The sequence below is a fragment of the Scatophagus argus genome, chromosome 2, assembly GCF_020382885.2.
Source record: "Scatophagus argus isolate fScaArg1 chromosome 2, fScaArg1.pri, whole genome shotgun sequence".
Taxonomy (NCBI): Eukaryota; Metazoa; Chordata; class Actinopteri; family Scatophagidae; genus Scatophagus; species Scatophagus argus.
In genome coordinates, this window is record NC_058494.1 from 2,259,997 (window position 1) to 2,280,527 (window position 20,531).

The 20,531-nt window shown below is 41.5% G+C and overlaps 2 protein-coding genes across 12 annotated transcripts in view; one reads left to right on the forward strand and one right to left on the reverse strand.

The window, feature by feature from the left end:
- The first annotated feature begins 81 nt into the window (after window positions 1-81).
- Window positions 82-4,270, forward strand: LOC124065374 (fibrinogen-like protein 1). The gene is made up of 7 exons (XM_046400724.1): window positions 82-726; window positions 1,978-2,146; window positions 2,416-2,575; window positions 2,679-2,776; window positions 2,847-2,935; window positions 3,533-3,735; window positions 3,880-4,270. The coding sequence occupies exons 1-7, from the start codon at window positions 667-669 to the stop codon at window positions 4,112-4,114; spliced, it is 1,014 nt and encodes a 337-aa protein (XP_046256680.1). The 5' UTR covers window positions 82-666; the 3' UTR covers window positions 4,115-4,270.
- The window catches only part of LOC124065334 (microtubule-associated tumor suppressor 1 homolog), a 59,739-nt gene continuing 43,477 nt past the window's right edge, over window positions 4,270-20,531 (reverse strand). For all 11 annotated transcript variants that reach the window (XM_046400710.1, XM_046400699.1, XM_046400664.1 and 8 more), the window contains 10 exons: window positions 19,693-20,040; window positions 12,506-12,572; window positions 8,847-8,970; window positions 8,613-8,703; window positions 7,724-7,829; window positions 7,511-7,584; window positions 6,850-6,948; window positions 6,227-6,343; window positions 6,011-6,108; window positions 4,270-5,691 (listed from right to left, as the gene is read on the reverse strand). In XM_046400710.1, coding sequence (XP_046256666.1) covers window positions 5,478-5,691; window positions 6,011-6,108; window positions 6,227-6,343; window positions 6,850-6,948; window positions 7,511-7,584; window positions 7,724-7,829; window positions 8,613-8,703; window positions 8,847-8,970; window positions 12,506-12,572; window positions 19,693-20,040 — 1,338 coding nt within the window. In that variant the 3' untranslated portion in view covers window positions 4,270-5,477. The remainder of the gene's footprint in view (window positions 5,692-6,010; window positions 6,109-6,226; window positions 6,344-6,849; window positions 6,949-7,510; window positions 7,585-7,723; window positions 7,830-8,612; window positions 8,704-8,846; window positions 8,971-12,505; window positions 12,573-19,692; window positions 20,041-20,531) is intronic.

Genomic DNA, 20,531 nt, shown 5'->3' on the forward strand with positions numbered 1-20,531 from the left:
TGGTGTGCTGTGTAAAATGTCAATAAGAACAGACGGCAGTCACTTGCAAACAAACTACCGACAACAACGTTTGTTCGAACCTTGTTCAATCCTTGCTTGTGAGTGAGCCTTTCCACGATGCTCCTTTTATACCCGCTAATGATGCTCTCAGCTGTTACCAGTGGACGTGTTAACCTGTGGAATGTTCAGGTGTTTTTGAGTAGTACACAGATTTCCCTGTCTTTTGTTGCTCCTGTCCCAGTGTGTTGCTGGTATGAAATTCACAATATGCTTATCCTGTTTATCAAACAGGGTAGATGGTGTTTTAGATGGTGATAGGGTTTCAGACAGAAAAAATGAAATCTTACATTACAACACACATAATTCCCTAACAAATAAAATAAAGTAAGTTAGTAGACTCAGTGTGATGCATTAGGTAGAAACAGGAGATAACAATGTAGTGACTGTGCAGTCCAACCACTAGATGGAAGCTAGCTTACAAAGTGCTGGTCGTTGTAAAACCTATTAACATGCAGCCACAGCGAATCACAGTGAGGAAAAGCAGTGATGTGATGCTCCAACAACAAACAGCCAAATTGAGCCAGTCAGTGAGAATAGATAAGACAAAGTGTGACAAGAAAGTGTGTCAGTTTGATTCAGCCACTCAGATCAATCAGATCGGTGATTATGGCAGTGCTGAGGACATCAGTGGCCTTTCTTCTTCTTCACCTGGCTGCTTCTCTTGCGGTAAGAAAGAGGCTCCACAAACTTCTTAGTATTACACACTATCATTTCTTATTCCGTGTACAGATTTGGTTTATATGCACAGGTTTTGAGACATCTGCCTCTGAGATGTTTTCAACCCAAAACATAAGAGGTGATTGGAATTTCTGTTGAGCATTAAAAAAAAAAAAACCCACACACATACAAAACAATATTAATATGTTTCCTGACTATGCAACTAACAACTATTTTCAAAATGTATTTATTAGTGTGTAAAATGTGAAAAACAGTGAAAAATGTTCTTCATAATTTCCCAGAGCGCAAAGCGACGTCTTCAAAAGGCTCCTTTTGTCCAACAAACAGTCCAAAAAAGACTTTTTTATTTACTGTCCTAAATAACAAAGAAAAGCAGCGAATTCCAGTGAAAACTGCTTATGATGAGGTGTTCTCTAAAGTAAAGAGGACATTGTTCCATGAAAAGACATGCTGATGTAAATTTTTAATAAAAATTTTCAATGTTAAATCAGTAGCTAAAGGCAAAACACACATGGTAGAATTTTAAGTATACCTTCAGTGTCTATTTGGTGTTTCTGTGAGATTTAACGGCTGCGATGTTGGTTCTGATGCGGGCTGGTCCTTCTATGTTCGTTACATCTAGTGATTGATAGTTAGGTTTGCTGTATTGAGCGTCAGATGTTTCGTTCCCAGATGATTGCAGATTAAAACATGTTTATATATGCAACTTTTTGCCTGATCGCTGGTAAAACAAAACATTAAAAGCACACCTGTTCTGAGGTGCAACCTTGACTGTAATGTTTTTAAAAAGGATCAGTAGCTTTGTTTTTTCTTCTTACAGCAAATCTAATCTAAAACCATCACTGGCTGGCATTACATGTATTATGTTATAATATATAGAATAATGTAGTTGGGAATGAAGTTGCTTCTGATACATGTGCCCCACTTTCCCCCTAAGTGCCAGTCATGTTCTGAGCTCTACAGCATAACCCACTGTATTTTATTATTATTAATGCCATTTAAAGTCAATTGCTAAGATAACATGTATGAAATAATAGAATTATAGTATTATATTGTAGTTATATAGAATTATGACTTGTGTTTGTGCTGATATTACCTATGTGTGTATATATAAATATAAATATACATATACTGTATGTAACTTGCTGACTGTTTTGAATGTTTCTATCCTACTTCCCTTGAAGTCCAGTTAACTCTTGGTGTATCAGTTACTAACCTCATCTTTCTCTTTCTGTCCAGGCCCCTGTACCTTGTGAGGAGAAGGTGGTTCGCCTCGAAGCAGAGATCCAGGGCCTGAAGAACGTGATCAGTGAGCAGCATCTGTACATCCGGGAGCTCCACAACAGTCAGGCCCAGCAGCTGGAACACATACCCTCCTCACACCTGGGCCCTGAGAACCTCTACAGAGGTAGGGCCCCATTTCTTTTTTTTTTTTTTTTTGAGTTCATGAAAGCTCAAACAGAGCTCAAGAATGCAAATGAATGCTAATGTTGCTTTGTGCCTGCTGAATGCGTAGCCACTAACCAAGTTTTGGTCCATCTCTGTGTCACCAGTGACCCTGCAGCTGCTTTACAGTAACTAATCCTTCCAGAGATGTGTGTGTCTGTTTCTGTTGACTTCTACAAGCTATATCTGCCTGCTCCTAATATTGCTGTCTTGATGCGTTTGTGCGTTCAGACTGCTCTGAGGTGTTTGCAGATGGTAATGTGGCCAGTGGGCTGTATGTGATCCGTCCAGACGGCTCTCCCACTGCACTGAGCGTCTACTGTGACATGAACAACGGAGGAGGATGGACTGTCTTCCAGAGGAGGAGAGATGGCAAAGAGAGCTTTGACAGGTCTGTGCATCAACATTACACACATACATTAAAAGCAGGAATATACCTTGTGTATGTGTCACAGAAAGTGAAAGTATTATCAGCGTGTCCACTCTGTGTGTAGAGCCTGGGCGGAGTACAAGCATGGATTTGGAGACATTTATTCCATTGATGGAGAATTCTGGCTGGGCAATGAACCTCTGCACTATCTCACCTCGCAAGGTGTGTATACTTGTGTGTGTGCGCGCTTCAGTTTTTACGGGATGGCCACCTGTGTAACTTTATCTTGTAGGAAACTATGGCCTGCGGATTGACATGGAGGACTTTGAGGGTAACCAGCGCTATGCAGAGTACAAGAACTTCAGAGTGGATAATGAAAAGGTAACACAGGAACGCTGCGAAATGAAAATAGAAAGTACAAGAAAGTATGAAGCCATTCATTTCAAAATAATTTTGTTTCAAATCCATAAATTTTATGTTATGCATGTCTGTGGTCCACTGCTCTCCTACCAATTCAAAAGAGCTTGTAATCTTTTGTGTCTGTTGGTTTATTCTTTCTCTGGCTTTAACCTCGCCATCTCCTTTCTCATAACAAATAAGATCTTATTTGGGCTATACATGTTCTGTGTTTAATGGAAACAGCAGCAAGGACGTCTGGTTCCAGATCCGCCAGCTGTTCTCCAAGTCTTCCCTTTCATTCTCCCCTCATCCCTCGCTTTCTTTGTCTTTTCATACTTCTTATGCTTCTTGTTTTCCCCTCAGTGCCTTTTCCTCTTCTCTGTTCATCCATATCTCCTCCTTTCTCTTCTCTCCATATTTCCATTCCTCTTGTTGGTCAGTTTTGATGCCATTTACAATCATACTGCTCTATTGAGAATAAAACCTCATCATTTCCATCAGTCCATCACAGATGTATTTTGCTTAAAATAAATGGAATTACTCAAACGCTTTGCTTTTACTGTTGTGTCCATTCAAAAGGACCAGTACCAGTTACATTTGGGAGAGTACACTGGAAATGCAGGGGACGCCTTGGCTGATGTCCATAGCTCTCTGTCTGCTGGGCAGGAATGGACTGGTCCAGGTTTGGGGTCAGGCAGGGGAAAATTCAGCACCTTTGACCAGCCGAATGATGACGACGCCACATGTATCAGACACAGCAAGTCAGGCTGGTGGTTCAGCAGGTAACAAACATTTATAGATATTTGAATTAATAGAGAAACACAAAGGAGCTATGTTCAAAATAAACAGACACATGTATACTGTATATACACAGCAGTTACAACTGTTCTAGTGTTTGTCTATTTTGTTTTACTTTCTCCCCTCAGGTGTGATTCAGGCAACCTAAATGGTCATTACTACAAAGGACCATACCAAGCCATGACTGATGATGGGGTGGTGTGGTACACGTGGCATGGTTGGTGGTACTCCATCAAATCCGTGGTCATGATGGTACGAGCTTCTGACTTTGAGCGTCCGCCACAAATCACCGTCCCCTTATCGGGACAACTCTACCCCAGCAAAGCAGAAGCTGAGGTCATTGATCTTCCTCAAGGCTATTAGGCTGAAAGCAACACCTTCCTGTTTTTTTGTAAATATGTGGCTTCATTCACATCCATCACAGTTTACAAAACTGGTTACAAGACAAGTTTCCTTTATGGCTTTTTCAAAAAAATGCGCACCATTGCATTTTAATACTCAAAATAAAACAATGTTACTTCATTTTTTTGTCATACTGTTTTTATTCTGTGTCCAAACTAAAGCAGAATATGGTAGACTTAGGCAATTTGGGTACATTTGAGGTTTGAGGCTTTTGAGGAGAGATACCAGACACACAAAGTGATACTTGTTTTGGATTCAGTTAAGGAGAGTCTGTTGGTTTATGATTTTCCATGTGACCCAAAGCAAAGACAACTGACGAGTTACTGGTTCATCTTCATCTCAGCCTTGTTTCTGATTGGGCACAAGGTGACCTTCACTGAGGAGAGACTTAAGGGAAAAGGTAAAGGGGATCAACACTGGCATAACCAACACCATTTTTGTTAATAAACTGCATATTTGGCTCTGAGACTGTGTGTGTGTGAACTGGCCTGCTCAGATTTAACATCCAAAGGTGATTACATTCCACATAGTAGATTAAGGTAGGAGGTTGTGAGGAACAGATATCTATAGGACCAGGGGTTCAGGTCAGTCATTGAGGTCAGTTCCTCACATAAACGAACATTTGTTCCCGTTGGCCCACAGAGAGACATCAGGACCATGCATTCTCTCAGAGGTCCGGCACAGATCAGTGATTGAGCTTCGCTCTTTGGGGAACAAAAAAACAAACAAACAAAAAAAACCAAACATCCTCCATAAAAGATGGGAAAAGCCAGAACAATCCATGCTAATCCACCAGGAAGTACCCGCCATTTTATGATTTACCAAACCCAAACAACTTTGAGTCTGTTTCCACAAGCTTACATACGCCACAAATCCAAGATTTTTTCTCATCTTCCCCTTTAAAAAGAGGGATACAAAAGAACAGGATGAGCTCAACTTAACTGTATAACACAACAAAAGAAAAAAAATGGGAAGGATCGTCATAACAAAAAATTAGACTCTATGTACAGACCCTGAGGTGTGCCTGTTATTTAGGTTTTCTTCAGAAAAAGAAGAAATGTTTCATGAAGAACAGTCTTTGATAGAGACTGATTGAGATCAAGGCCAGTCCCACACTCAGACTTAAGTGCATCGGTGCCACTGCAATGTCTTTTCGCTCTCAAAATAAGCGTCTCTTATGAAATATATTCCAACTGTAAGTTCATCAGTAATATCCACCAACACTGCTGTGACTAAAGTCTTTTTCTGTATTTGCAACAACTTCCATCTTTGTGAGGCTTGAAAAGGTGATGAGGAGAGGAACGGATTGTTGCTGTTGTCCGGGTTATCTGGGCGATAACGGTGCAGTCGTGGGGAAGGAGGCAGAGTTCCGTGGCGAGTTGAAGGGTGAGGTGGGTGAGAGGCGGCGGGGACTCGCCAGCAGGTCGCCATTGTGCAGCTTCCACAGCAGCTCCTCGTTCTCCATGGACAGACGCTTGTTGACCTTGGACTCTTTCTGCAGTGTCTGCTGGAGTATAGCCTGTTCATTAGACAGCTGCCTGTAGGGGGAGACAGAGAGCTGTAGTGTGCTGCAGGGAGATGTGCTCTGGCTATCAGCTTCATCAAAATAAAAACACTGAGAAAGAACTAAACCTGGATTTTTAAATCTGCAATATGTCAGTGTCACACCTTGAGCTGACGGAAAGGTCAGATGTGACAAAACAACACGATCGCACAAACTTTCATTCATTCTGCAAAGGCAGTCAACTGACAGCGAGCTGAACATCCACATGCATTACAGATACGAGACAGATAAGAGCATGTATCAGTCTTAACCATTTAAGCACACACACACACACAAGCAGCAGGAGCACATACTTGGAGAGAGCAGCGTGTTTGTCCATCCTGGCCTTGTAGTCCTCGTTCTCCTGTTGGACCTTCTTCAGACACTCCTCCAGTTTCACATTAGTCTCCACCTGCGACACGCAAGATTGGTTTTGAACTCAATTCGATACCTTGAGTCAGCATGTAGACCACAGTGTGGTACAGACTCTCCAAGATGATGTTATGTGACAGAGACAGAATGACACCCACCAGTCTGTCCATCTCCATGAGCTTCTTCTCCTTCTGGTGTAACTGGTTGTTCTTGATCTCAAGCACCACCTTAAGACTGTCCAGCTCCTGCTCCAGGTACACAGTGTGGGAATCCTTCTGCACAAATACAGACAACATACAGGTTAGAACAGGCAAACCTGAACACAAGTCACCATAAGTAAGTACTCAGGCTTATGTTGTTTTTGTGAATGAAGGATTGCTAGTGGTTAGAGTGTGTGACTCTTCCAAACCAGCAGAGGGAGCAACGTCACGTTCAGCAGAGAAACACGTTCATACCAACGCCGTGCTTCACATCCATGATGACAGCAGCTCCAGTGATGCATGTTTGGTGGGTTGGCTTAAGAAATCAGTGGCGCAATTTACCTGATGTCTTTAAAGCAGGTCCGATGATCCGTAATAATCTATAATAGCTGGAGATGGGCTTCAGAGACTATGCCGAATGGAGGAATTTAACTGTTTGTTTGTCTGGCTGCCTTTTATTGTGCCATGTGCATTTCTTCATTAACTTTACTCGCATCCACTCAGTCTACAAAATCTGTATTCTGTCTGAGCTAAGAGTCACAGTAACTAAAAGGTGTTGTTATAAATGTAAGAATCTTTACCAGATTCTTGTCGCTGAGTATGTGCTTCCTCCTCTCCTCCTCAGCTTTTAGCTTCTCATTCAGAGCGTCCTTCTCTGCCGACAGCTCAGAGACTTTCTCCTGGTCAGAGGGACAGAGGCAGAGCCAGAGGTTTGGTAGCAGGCAAAACTCATCAAACTGCTTCTTCTTCACTGTGGACTTCTTTGAATATTTGTATTCATATCTATCATAGCTTTGCTTTTGTGTGGATATTTTGCTTCCAGCGAGAACTTGCAGGGAATTTGGCAGGCAACACACAGACACAGAATTTTCCATGATAAATCATCAACATTCCTCAAGTGGAATTTTCTGAATTTTTCCTTGAAACCATGTGCAGATACAAGTATTTTTGGTTAGCAAGGGAACTCATTTTTTTTCTAGCCAAAGTGGAGATATTTGTGGTTCAACTGTTGCAGCAGCTAGTCAATAAGGACAAAAACACAACTTCATTCAGCGCACACACACAGGCAGTTTCACCATCGGGTACACATTTGACACACACTGTTAACACTCACTGTGCACAGCGCATACCTGGTTTTAAATTGACAATATTTAACTTGACTTTAACCACACAAGCGTCAGTGCAGTTTGCCTCAGACACTGAAGTTGTATTCTTTCTTTTGTAACAACGAATGTATCTTACAGAGAGGGATGTTTCAGTCTCCTTCAGTGTTTTCTCCAAGCGTTCCAGGTCTGTCTGCTGGATCCTCTTCAGCTCTGACATTGCACAAACATCAGCATCAGTTAATTGAGCAAAGTGACAAACTGATGACTAACCTTAATAACATTTATTCATTCATTCAGTATATATCATTAAAGTGTTGACTGAGATTATTTAAAATTGTGGCGTGCACACCTTGTATGGAGGTCTCATACTGCAGCTTGAGAGACTCCATCTTCTGGCTATGACTCACTTCCTGGTTCTTCCTTTCTGCTTCTTGCCGACTCCTCAGCTCCTCCACCTGGAGGATACACATGCAAATTTAGAGCAGCGTACAAAACACTTTACTAAGGCCAACTAAGACCAAGAAAGCACCAGATACTGAGGTCCAGTCTGGTCCCTCACCTTCAGTCCCTGTTACTGTCATCAGTATCTGCTTATTACAAACTGGACTGGATATTAGAGATGCAGACTGTAGGATCAAACCTTTAGATTACATAGAAACTTGAAAGCGTCTGTGGATCAGTGGGAGGTGTCGCTGTAGTAGAGCATGACATAATGCAAACTCAACTGTAGTGAGTTGTAACCATGGTGACAATCATAAAGCTCTGGCACAGATGTTTTTATGAGCAGCTGTGTGGCATGTGTGTGTGTGTGTGAGAGAGAGAAAGAGAGGGAGAGACAGACAGACTGTGAAACCCCAGACAGGTTCAGAGATCACGGGAGCTTTGCGAGTCACCAAGTTCCTGTGAACCTGTCAGAGCTGAGTGTCTCTAAAGGTGACACCAGCGTTTGAGTAAAGAAGTCAGTTATTCTAATCTGCGGAATCTTTGAATGGACATTGTGACCTCATGGCTCTAGCAAGAATGCAGTTACAGTTCTCATGTACAGCAGATCAATCCACCACATAAATATATTGCATGTCATGTTGCATTGCTTGAGGGAGTGATGTCTTTGTCTTGTTTTATAGGAGAGATGAGGGCTTACAAGACGAACAGGAAGCTACTTGTTCCCGTTTAAATACAACAGGAGTGACTGGAACAAGAGAAAAACGTGTGTGTGTGTTTCTGTGTTGTGCTCTGACCTGCTGTTCCATCAACATGCGATATTTATCAGCCTCGTCCTGGTACATCTGATGGACTTTGTCCCACTCTGTTTGGTAAAAACTCCTCAGTCTGCCGCACACACCACACAGTTAGACAAATTACATGAGAGTACAGCAGAATTCACTGTGGTAACACTGAGGAGTTAAAAATATCTCTTATATGTGATGCTGGGTCTCCAGCTACGAGCGCATGAGCAGAGGTGAATACCACACCTGTCCTCCAGCTGCACCAGCTCCTCCTTGTGCTGCTCCTCCAGCCTCTTCAAGGCCTCCTCCAAGCCGACACGCACCTCTTCCTTCTCCTTCTGCAGATCTTTGCAGCACTGCGAAGACTTGACTGGGAGAAGAGGAGAAGAGCATGAAAAGATGTTGGTTTGTACTCGTACTGCACTGAAAACACTTTAAAGGCCCTTGAAAGCCTGGACTGTTCTTTGGGAATCAATAACTTCTTTTAAGAAATTTATAGCAAAAAATTATCAAATCAGGGAAGTTCTTGCATGGTCTGACCTTAGATTAAAAGTTTTGTGAAACTCTTTACAGCTAGATCCAAAAGCCAAAAGGATCAAAAGTTAAGAAGCGAGTGATGGAAAACAAAGCTCACTGGCTTAACGGTACAAAGGAGATATATTTAAAGCAGATATATACAGATGAGGTCCAACAGTCTAAAGTGCCATGCTCTACACAATGACATCATGTTGACTTCAAAACAGAGACATTTCACAGTCGAAACGGGTCAGGGTTCGATCTGCTGGTTGACATTGCTACAAACAAGAAAAAAGAGAATGACGGTTGACAATCAGCTGGTTATTACACAACATAAGGTTTCAGTTAGAAATCCTGAGGACAGATGTAAGGGGAGTGGAGCCCAGATGTGCAGTTAGCCATCACTGAGACACTATTTTGACAATTTTTCGAGTTCCATATCCATAAAACACAGCAACACAACCGTCACATCATATCATTCCACACTACTGAGAAGGAACAGTCGGTGTCTCACTGGATGATGAAGAACAGATTTTCTGTGTGAGCGTGAGCGCGTGTGTTCGCTGACAAACACATTCCAGTTTAACTACTCTTACGGCAGAAATGAGAGCTAACCACTAAACGTCTGCAGGTCAGCTCAGAAGTATGCAGTAGGGCTCATTCCTCTCATGATTCATTTCAACTCTCACAAGCACATGCACGCTTCCCTCCGTCTCTACCTATCATCACACACCACCTGGATTTACGCATGTTTCTAATGTGCTAGATTTTGGTAAACATCCAGGTAAAGACACCTGGATGAACAGAGATCTCTGGTTCTCACTGCTCTTTCTGAAGCAGATATTGACATATCTATATATCCCAAGGTGAAGGTGTGTCTATATCAAAATATCCTTGAGAAAAAGTTTTTCACAATGCTCTTACTCTCATCAGAATATTGATAATATTAATGTTTTAGTCCTTGCAGACCTTCAAGAGGGTTTCAAACAATCATCTAAAATAGATGATGCTCTGTCAGTTATTGAGCTGTGTCTTCTAATAACTGACAGTGACATGTGTTCAATCTGTCACATTATATTCCACATGAAAGAAAAGGGCTATTAAAAAAAAAAATAAAAATAACAAGGAACAAGTGAGGTTGATTATTTAATAAATTTTGAAACAGTGAGGCATTACTCAGCCATCACCAGGAACATATGCAAAGGTAAATCTGGGTAAAATCCACTCTGTACACACAGCATTGACAATGTAATACATTTTTTTAACTTATGTAAGTGTGGGGTAACAACTGGCTGCAGCTGAGACAGTTGCTGTCTCCCTTTGAATGGAACTCTACAGCACGAGTGTAAGCGCCTGTCACTGTGGCAATGGAGACACAAAGGCCATGACAGCTGAGAGCAGCTTAGACACAAACCTGTTCTACAAACAGACAACACAAACTGTGTGTGTGTGCGTGTGTGTGTGTGGCAGCAGGTGCTTGGCAGGAGGCGGTGTAATATAATAATATAATTTCATGCGAGACCCCACTTCATGTGCCTGGGGTTTACTTTGTGGCTGTGAACGGGAAGAGAGCTTTGAATGAAAACATGAGAGCGTATGAATCTATGAAGCAAACAGAGATCATATGAGAAGATACCCGAGCCTGCTCTTAAAGTCTTTCACTCTTCCTGAGTATAATGCTTTCTGAAACACACTCTGTATGTCAGCAGAGAGAGCAGGAATGCTGCTCTGACCTGATCCTGACGGTTGCAGCATTTTTGTTAAAATAACTCTGCGTAAAACTTCGCAGGAAAACCTTTAAACCATTTAAGATTAAACAATGAGATACAAACAGGTCCTTCATGTTCCTGGAGACTACCAAGGTTCAATCAGGCATGAAAAAATAAACTGTGTGTGTGTGTCTGTATGAGAATGTGGTGACAGCAGGGGTCTATAAATTGCTGACATTCCTCACATGAGGAGGTGAGTCAAAGGTCAAACACGCAGTAAAAGAAAAGATTACAGACAGTGCTGCTCACAATGCTGGAGGGAAAGTGGAAAGAGTGTTTAAAAAAAAAAAAGCAACATGTTCTTTGGCTGTGTGTGTGTGTGTGTGTGTGTGTGTGTGTGTGTGTGTGCGGTTTGTACAGTGCATATAGTAAATGACAGCCAAATTTAAGATGGCATTCAGAGCAAATGTGTTTCTATTTCTGTGTTTATGTTTGTGTGCACGCATGCAGTCCTTCATGTTGCCATGTAAATACGGTGCACTGTCTATCCAGTGAGCGTGCATGTGTGTCACTATGGCGCATTAGTGTGAATGTACAATGGGTGTGTGTGTGTGTGTCTTCTATAATGTTGCTGTATCAGCCAAACTGGCAGAGGTGCTATTGACATGATACACACTCACAGCTATCTTAGTTCATGCACACCACTATCAGTTAGCACTCAGGACACAGAGGAGCTTAATGTCAGTTCCAACAGATCTCATAATGTGAGTAAAGCGTTCACATTAAAGATGTTCAGATCTCCAAATAGAAAGGTTTAGGAAAACCCACATTTGAAAAACTTTGTTTAAAATCCTGAACTGAATTGTTGGTTTCTAAAAAATGATTGTGAAACTATACACCTCTTTAAGGACCATAATAATATAAAAAAACATATTCTGGATGCCTGCCTACAGTTGGTCCATCTTCGCTGCCTGTTTCCCCTCTTCATAAACACTCTTCGTTTGGCACCATCAAGGCTGAACTTGTGCATTGTCTCACTGAGAGTAAAATGGCAAGCTGCCGAATGCTGTGGAATTACTGAGTAACACACCCCAAAGGCTCTTTCCTAATCATTTTCTGAAACTCCCCCAGTAGCACCAGGTGACATTCTGCTTTAAGTGGATCATCTGGTTATTGAGGTCTTACTCATCTGCTGTACGTCCCTGATATAAATTGATTCTGAAGGGCTGTGGTTGACTTTGTAGACTTAAGAGATGCATTCCTGTTACCAGGCTGTTGTTTGTTTGCTGTCGATAATACTGGTAGATTACTGACTCTTACAAGGTGCTTAAATTATTTACAAAGAAAAAAAAGAAACTAGATACAAATTGCATATGCAACGTGTATTTATAGTTTGACGCCATAAAGCTATTTCTGTCTGGGCTGTAAAATTAGCAAAAAAAAAAATTGTTTACAGTATTTCAATTAATGTCTCAAAGTTGAAATCCTAACTGCGCAGATGACGGACACAGGATGTGGCCTGTATGGACAGTGAAGAGCAGTTTCATCTCAGTATCACAACAGAAAAGGACACCAGGTTTTGAATGGCAGTTGACTTGTCCTTGATAAGCTTTATATGCGTGGGACATGTGCAAATGCAGAAAGAGGGACAGAGAGCGGAGGTGTGGAAACTTTTCTTACCCAGCTCATGTCTGATTTTTGTGAGTTCTTGGGACAACTCCTTCTTCTGATTCAAGGCTTCCTCGCGCTGCACAAATGAGAAGAAGAGACTAAATTCAAAATCAAATAGAGCGACTGTTAAAAGCATCCATCATGACTGAAAACGCCCAACCTCACACAGATCATTACAACAGCTATAACACTCCTAACAAAGTAAGAAAATATCTCCCAGGTGCATTCATTTTTAAATAAAGTCAACAGTATAATGAAGCTTTTGTCAACACTTTGTTGATCTGGATTAATTATTAAGTATTGTTCCATTTCACCCCCTGAAGGTGCATGTGTGTTAATCAGTCAGTCAACTGTAATTTGTAGCAATGTACAATGCATCCAGAAAGTATTCACACCGCTTCGCTTTTTGCACATTTTGTTATGTTACAGTCTCATTTCACAATGGATTAAATTACATTTCTCCCTCAAAATTCTACACAAAATACCTCATAATGACAAAGTGAAACAAGTTTGCTTGAATTTTTTGCAAATTTATTAAAAATGAAAAACAAAAAATGTAACATGTACATAAGTATTCACACCCGTTGACATGACACTCAAAATTGAGCTCAGGTGCGTCCTGTTTCCATTGCTCATCCTTCAGAGGTTTCTACAACTTGAGTTGAGTCCACCTGTGGTAAATTCAGTTGATTGGGCATGATTTGGAAAGGCACACACCTGTCTATATAAGCCCTCACAGGTGACAGTGCATGTCAGAGCACAAACCAAGCCAGGAAGCCAAAGGAATTGTCTGTAGACCTCCTTGACAGGATTGTGTCGAGGTACAGATCTGGGATCTTCAGATTTCTGCTGCATTAAAGGTCCCAAAAAGCACAGCGGCCTCCATAATCCATAAGTGGGAGAAGTTTGGAACCACCAGGACTCTTCTTAGAGCTGGCCGCCCAACGAAACTGAGTGATCAGGTTAGAAGGGCCTTAGTCTGGGAGGTGACCAAGAACCCAATGGTAACCCCTGACAGAGCTCCACTGTTGCTCTGTGGAGAAGGGGGACTCTCAGACCACGAGAAACAAAATTCTCTGGTCTGATGAAACAAAGATTGAACTCTTTGGCATGAATGAGTGTCATGTCTGGAGGAAACCAGGCACTGCTCATCACCTGGCCAATACCATTCCTACTGTGAAGTATGGTGGTGGTAGCATCATGCTGTGGGGATGTTTTGCGGCAGCAGGAACTGGGAGACTAGTAAGGGTCGTGGGAAAGATGACTGCTGCTGCAGAGTGCACTGGACCTCAGACTGGGGTGAAGGTCACAAGTGAGTGAATTTATCATTCATTCATTCAAGACAGCTGTGATAAATGGTTTTGAAGTACCATTACGTATAGGAAAATTCAGGCTCCACAGTACTTTGGAACTGACCCTTGAAAAATCTGATAATTTTACACAGAACAGCTTGCACCGCTTACAAGGCTTTTCCATACATGTGCCGGCTTGACTTGGCCTTCTTTCTGGCAAGACATCGCCACAATTTACTTGGAAGCGGGTCAGACGGCTCTTTGGCCCCACTTCGCAGGTAGTCCATCTCAGACGCGGCTTGGTACAACTTGCATGGCTAAACTGGTAATGGAAATGCAAATCAGCAAGGCATCGTTTGACCTGTTATGGCCAAAAGTGCTAATGGAGGCAAGATGTTTGCGGCTAGCTGGGGTCGACTCCAAACATTCTGAATACCACAACAGCCTCACAAGACGTCACACTGCTGTGGCCCAGAAAGACCCAGATCTACTCATTACATCACAGAGACAGTCAGCTCTAAAAGGATTTCAGAGAGGGGCATCACTGCAATGAAAGGGACTGCAGGTTGATGTGATTTGGTTCATTACTGCCTGGGACAAACTGGACAAGAAGATGATCATGTTTTAGGAGGAGACCGAATCTCTCATCTTTTATCAAGGAAAGCTGCAACGATGCTAATATTTAGGCAGTATATTATTTATACGTAATATGTTTGGGTTTCACTTGCAGCTGAATCTTAATCTTTTTTTTTTGCCATGTCAGACAGCCATAGGGTAAATAAATGTTCCGGGTAAGGTTCAAACTAAGGTGAGAAATGAAGGGTTTCAGTCCAGTGCAACATTAGAGATACAGGAAGTGCTGAGTTTGGATTAATAGTTTAATGCAGTAACTTTAACAGATAAAAACAGGGCTTTGTATTAAATATGACCAATGATGCTTTTTTAAGACAAGGAGTTACCTAAAAATAAAGGCTTCCCTTCAATACAAGCCAGCCTCATATAAAGGCCTGGTACCATCTGTAGTTGTGGTGTAAAAAAAATTATTTGGTACTGTTATAGTGACCAAATAACATCCTGTAAAATCTGAAATATCACATCCCAGTTCCACAGGAGATAATGTTGTTCTCATGTTTTCACATTCTCACTCACAAACACATTTATACACACTGTTCATTTCACTCTCTATCACCCACACTGTCAGCCCGCCTGCACTGGTACCACACACACATGCAAACGTGTTAAAATGGCATACACTTCAACTTCATGAGAATACCAAAGTACACTGCTGCACAAAACTGAACATTAGTCTCCTGAATAAATTACAACATTTACTCCTTCTAGCACACACACACACACAAGCACACACATAAAACAGCAGCAGCTTTACAACAGGAGTTGTGGAATTTACAACAGAGACCAAGTGCTGGTGCTCCCACCTTTCTTTGAAATGCACACACTCGCACACGGAGCTATAAAGTCCATCTGTTGTCTGAGAGGTCAGTAAAGCGAAAAAGCAGACAGACAGAACAAAGTGTGGGAAAAGAGAAGAAATGGTAAAAAGACAGTTCATAATAAAGACCAAACATTTCCAGTAGTCAAATAAAAACAGATTATTGGAGACGGAAAAGACGATGAACGACGGTGAGAAAAAGTGTCATAAAAACAGCATGATAACAAGAGTTCAGGCTCCGCTGTGGCCTTGTTGTTATATAATTAAAACATATAACTTATCTGTGACATTCATTATCCAAATGAGGCACCATCTTGTTTCTCTAACCAGTTTGGATTGAAATCACCAGCTAATGTGATCAACATGTCAAAGCGGAAAATACATTCGGATTGAGTCGTGTGAAGTGGCCTGATTGTGAAACCCCAGACTTCACCAGAAGGTTAATGACAGCTCTGACTGCAACACCAACAGCAGTGAAGTGAAAGAAAGAAGCAGCAGATGAATGAAAGCAGTAAACACACACACACACACACCTTCTTGCGTTTCTTCTTGCGGGGATGAGGGAGGGCCTTGCTGGGTTTTGCATGGGCTTTGCTTGCCGTGGCGCCCATGTCTCAGTGAAAGAAGACACACACCCTCCAAAAAAGTTTCTCCCGTTTCTTTAGTCCTTCTTCTCTCTCTCTCCCTCTCACACTGATTTCCTCTACTATCACAAGAGGAACACACAGTTACTCTCTGCCCTCCTCCTGAATGTGACTCTCTCTCTCCCTGTGTTGTGTTACTGACTGACTGCTGAGCCACTCCCACTCCTCCCACTCTGTACCTGTTCACCACAGGGCTCCCTGTCCTCCCTCCTCCTCCTGCCTGAATACTGTATGATGGAGGAATGCCAGTTATTTCTGCACCACTGTCCTCTCTTCATATCTGTATTCGTATCTCCCCCTCCCCTGCTCCCAGTTCATCAGTCATTTCCACACAAAACTGCTGTATCTGCATTTAACTTTGTCTTTACTCACATCTTTCTCTACCTTTATACTTCAGTAACTAACCTTCACTAGGTAATATACTTTAAAATAACAAAATTATACAACATACATTAATCAAGCACAATAAATTCGGCCTGTGGAATATTGGTTCTTTTTACCAAGCACAACCTGATGTTGTGACAACACTGAAAGAACACCTATATTATAACATTTTTAAATTCAGGAAAATTTTTGTTTTATTGCTCTCAAAGTACACCATGCACCCTGTTGTCACCCTGAGTGAGGATTTATCACTTTTTTAGTTTCAGTTTGTCAAATTTGGCTTCAAAGTAATAGTATAGTATATGCTAAATGTGCCCGAAGAAATGGAAATGAGGGGAAGATCTCAGCATCCAGCATTTTTTTTAACTTACCGGTATTTATTTTTTTTACACTTCCATACAGTTTCTGGGTATTGAGGTCCTTTAAACCTCTGACTGCCTTTACAGTTGCTAACATATGAAAGACTCAGTGCACACAATAGGTGAAGTTGCATTGAAAAGGTCATACCAGTATGTGTTTTTAATAACCCCACCCACTCAATCTAAAGCCCCACCCCTTTCACTAAAGCAAAAAGCACACCCTCGCCTATAGCTCACCCCCAGGGGAAAGTGTGCTGTTTATATTCACTAGTCACCTTTCAAATGTAGTGGACAGATTAGATAGCATTAGTATTCAAGCTTCAGATAAAAGACACACCAAATTATCTCAAACATGCAAACCAAAGCACCTCAGGGCTGCAGCTGCTACATTCCTCCTCCCCTCCCCCCCTCCCTGTCCATCCATCCCATCAATAACACAGTGAACCTTCTCAGCTGATCTTTACCTGTTACAATCACGCAATGTCACAATAAGCTGCTGGAAAACCATTCTAACAAGGTCCCAATTCAGGAAGCCAAAGCTGAGAGTTATGTAACACTTAACAGTCACACACACGCACACACGCTCATATGTGTGCCGGGTTGTTACTGTTGATAACAGGTTACTCTACAGATAATGAGTTACTTTCCCTGAAAGAGGCACATGCAGGCAGGTAACAGCTGTTCTGTGCTTCCCACACACTGCCTGCAGACAAGTGTGTGTTTGTGTGTGTTATGGGTACATTGGTCAACTTACTAGGATCTTAACAACTGCAGGTATGTAACCAATCTGCTCCAAATAAAATATATAAACATATGTTTTCAATTCAATTTACTTTAGACCTCAGTCTTTTTGTTTATATTCAATCAAACAGTATAGTCTTAATCTTACTCTGAAGCTGTGAGATTTGCTGAAAGAAGAAAGTGATGGTGACCCATACTTCCAGTGAAAATCAGTTTCATGAAGTTGTAGTACAGATTAGTGTCAGAATGCAGGTCAAGTGGTGAAATCTACAGAATTTACAGCAGCTCTGCTATGTTTAGCTGAAGGTACAAAAAACAAGCTTTTACAATCAACTCAAGTAAGTGTGCTTGTAAAAGCCCTTGTGGTCTTGCTAACTAAAGGTATGAGTGCTATTCTGCATATGCTCCTCCAGCCCCTTCAGTCATACACTGCCAAAGAGACAGGCCTATGCGCAGTGCTAAGTGTGTATATATGAGCAAGGCAACGCAGCTTCGTTTTAATAACACAATTCACTCACAGAGGCGAATCAAAGTGCTTACACAGAAATCATTAAAAGTCATAAGCCATGATAAAGACCATAATAAAAACATTGACAGAGAAGAAAACAGGTGTATTGAAGGGCGTCACACACTGGATAAGGTGTGCCCAGCTGGATGCTAGTTATTCTGCTTGAACCAAACAGATTTCAAGTTATGTGGGTTTCATGCTCTGCAAACATAAAATCATTCGTCCCACTAGCAGACAACAAATATTTACTGAGCAGCCTATCCAGGTCCGGGACTGTGGGACTGACACATCCTACTGCCTGAATGGACCAATAACCAGCCTTCAACCCATTTTATGAAGGCAACAAAATGCCCACATCTTCTCTTGGACTTTTTTAATATCTATGATATTTTTCTACGCCGTACCTGTCATCACTATGACCCAAAGTGTCTGATGAACATTTTGTTATGCTTCAGTTTAAAAAAGAAGTTATAGCAGTTTCTACAGAGTTACTGAACCTGACTGAAGAAAGAAAACCTCTCCAGATGTGCCATAAGGTACTGTGCATGCACACACACACACATGCACACACATACACGTAAACACACGTGCACACACACACACACCTTAATAAGGTAACATCAGATGGCATAAACAATTCCATTATAGCTGCCAGCAGGCACTTACGGTAAGTACACACAACTGTTACACACAACACAAATAACACACATTCACAAATCTATCAGTACATCACTGACAGTAAGCAGGATATTTCTGTCACTGTTGTTGAGTTGTTGTTGTTAATGACAGCTGGGTGTGGACTCAGACAAGCCTCTCCCTGCTGCCTCAATGCTTCCTACTAAAAACAGACATTACTCATTACTCCACTCCTCCTCTTCAAGCATCTCAACCAGCACCTTAAATAGCCACACTGCCATATCACCAACAACTGCTGAGTGATGCTTTAATTATAGGCTGTGGCTATTTGGCTCCAATTTGCCAAAGGGGAAGGATGGTGTGTTTCCCCTCAGAAGCTGCACTACACCATATAGTCTTTACATGTACAAACACATGCACCTTATTTGGCTTTGAAGCGTTAAGGGGGTGCTACACCAGAGGGAAGCGACTCATACTAAGCAGACCAAGGTCCATTCAGAGAAAACTGAATTAAAAAAGGGCTGGACCTTCCAGCAAGCTCCACAGCCAAACAGAAAGAGACTTTTCATCGACAAAAAAAATTGACTAAAACATTTTGTGATTGACTAAAACGATGAAGGAGAAAAATCATATTAATCAATAAAGCTATTAAGCAAAATTAACACCGTTTCAAAGTCAACACTTTGCTGCAAGGTTCCTGCCAAGATCCAAAGCATCAGACAGTGATTTCACACACAATCTTCTGCTGTCTTTGCCAATATTCAGACAGCTACCTGTCATCGCCACCAATATGTAAAATCTAGAATTTGCAATGATCCAGGAAGTATTTGTCCCAGGAAGAAGGAACTTTATTCATTTAAAAAAAAAAAAAATGAAAAAAAGAAAATCCCACCTGGTCACATTAGCCAGGTGTTTGTGTTTCATGTGCCTCTATGATTCTTGCTGGGACTTTCTAGCAGCCAACATTCCTGAAAACAGTCATTTCTGTATTTCTTCAGGCTTAAACACCAAGCAAGCAGCTCTGGACCGCTCCATTTTTTGTCATACGGCCATTAATGTGTTCCTTGTCCACAGCTTAGGAACACTTAATGAAACATTTGTTCTACTTCATGTTTTGTAAAGCAGGTTATAAGGGATATCAGTATTTTCTCAGTGTTTGGTGTATATATAACAGCTCAGTACCTCAGTGAAGAGATGTTGGATGACTGTAGCCAAAGCCTCCACCCTCCTATTTCCCTGGACAAGCAGCTTCCTCAGCTGGTTGATGGCCTGGTTCTTCTTCTCTGCTTGCTCTTTACTCTGGTTCTGTTTAACTGTGAGTGTCCCATTTGCCACCACAGACCCAACCGCTCCAGGCTTGGATGAATTCTGTGGGCGGGATCCTGTTTTGGGGCTGGATCGTGACCCTGTTCTTGCTTTGGACCCAACACCAGAGACTCCAATGGTACTTTGTCCAGTGTTGGTGGTATCAGTGGCAGGTAAGGGGAAAACTGGGGTCCCTGGTGCATTAGCATTCACCAAGTCTGGTAGCTAGAAATAATAAATAACAAAAATCAATATAAACAACATAAAGTCTTCAGTAAAGACTAATGTTCAATAGGTAATGTGAAAAAATTGACTACTCTTCATGATGCCTTTTTTTTAAAAATGTTGAAACACCTCTTTGAGATCAAAACCTCATAACTCTTAACGTGAGAAGAAGAAAATACGCAGCCAAAAAATGTAACTATAGCAAAAACTCTCCTTTATTTTTTCTGATAAATAAATGTGTGATTTGTGGCTGATTAACTTGTAACTGCTTAAAAAATGTCAGTAGTCAAAACTGTGTTTTTCTTCTTGCTCCTACAATTGAATGTCTGAGCCTCACTGAGTAGAATGAAGTATGTGCAGACTGTGACACTATGAAGCTGTTTTCATGGTCGCTGTTCAAAGTGTACATTTTCTGATTTTAGGACTCACAGCCTACAAGATTTTTTTTTAAAACATCACAAATGGTGTGGAGGCAAATCCTGCTCCAATCT

Coding starts and splice junctions, on each gene's coding strand:
- LOC124065374 (XM_046400724.1), top strand. CDS start 667: ATGGCAGTGCTGAGGACATCAGTGGCCTTTCTTCTTCTTCACCTGGCT. Junction 727..1,977: donor ACCTGGCTGCTTCTCTTGCG/GTAAGAAAGAGG, acceptor CTTTCTGTCCAG/GCCCCTGTACCTTGTGAGGA. Junction 2,936..3,532: donor TCAGAGTGGATAATGAAAAG/GTAACACAGGAA, acceptor TCCATTCAAAAG/GACCAGTACCAGTTACATTT.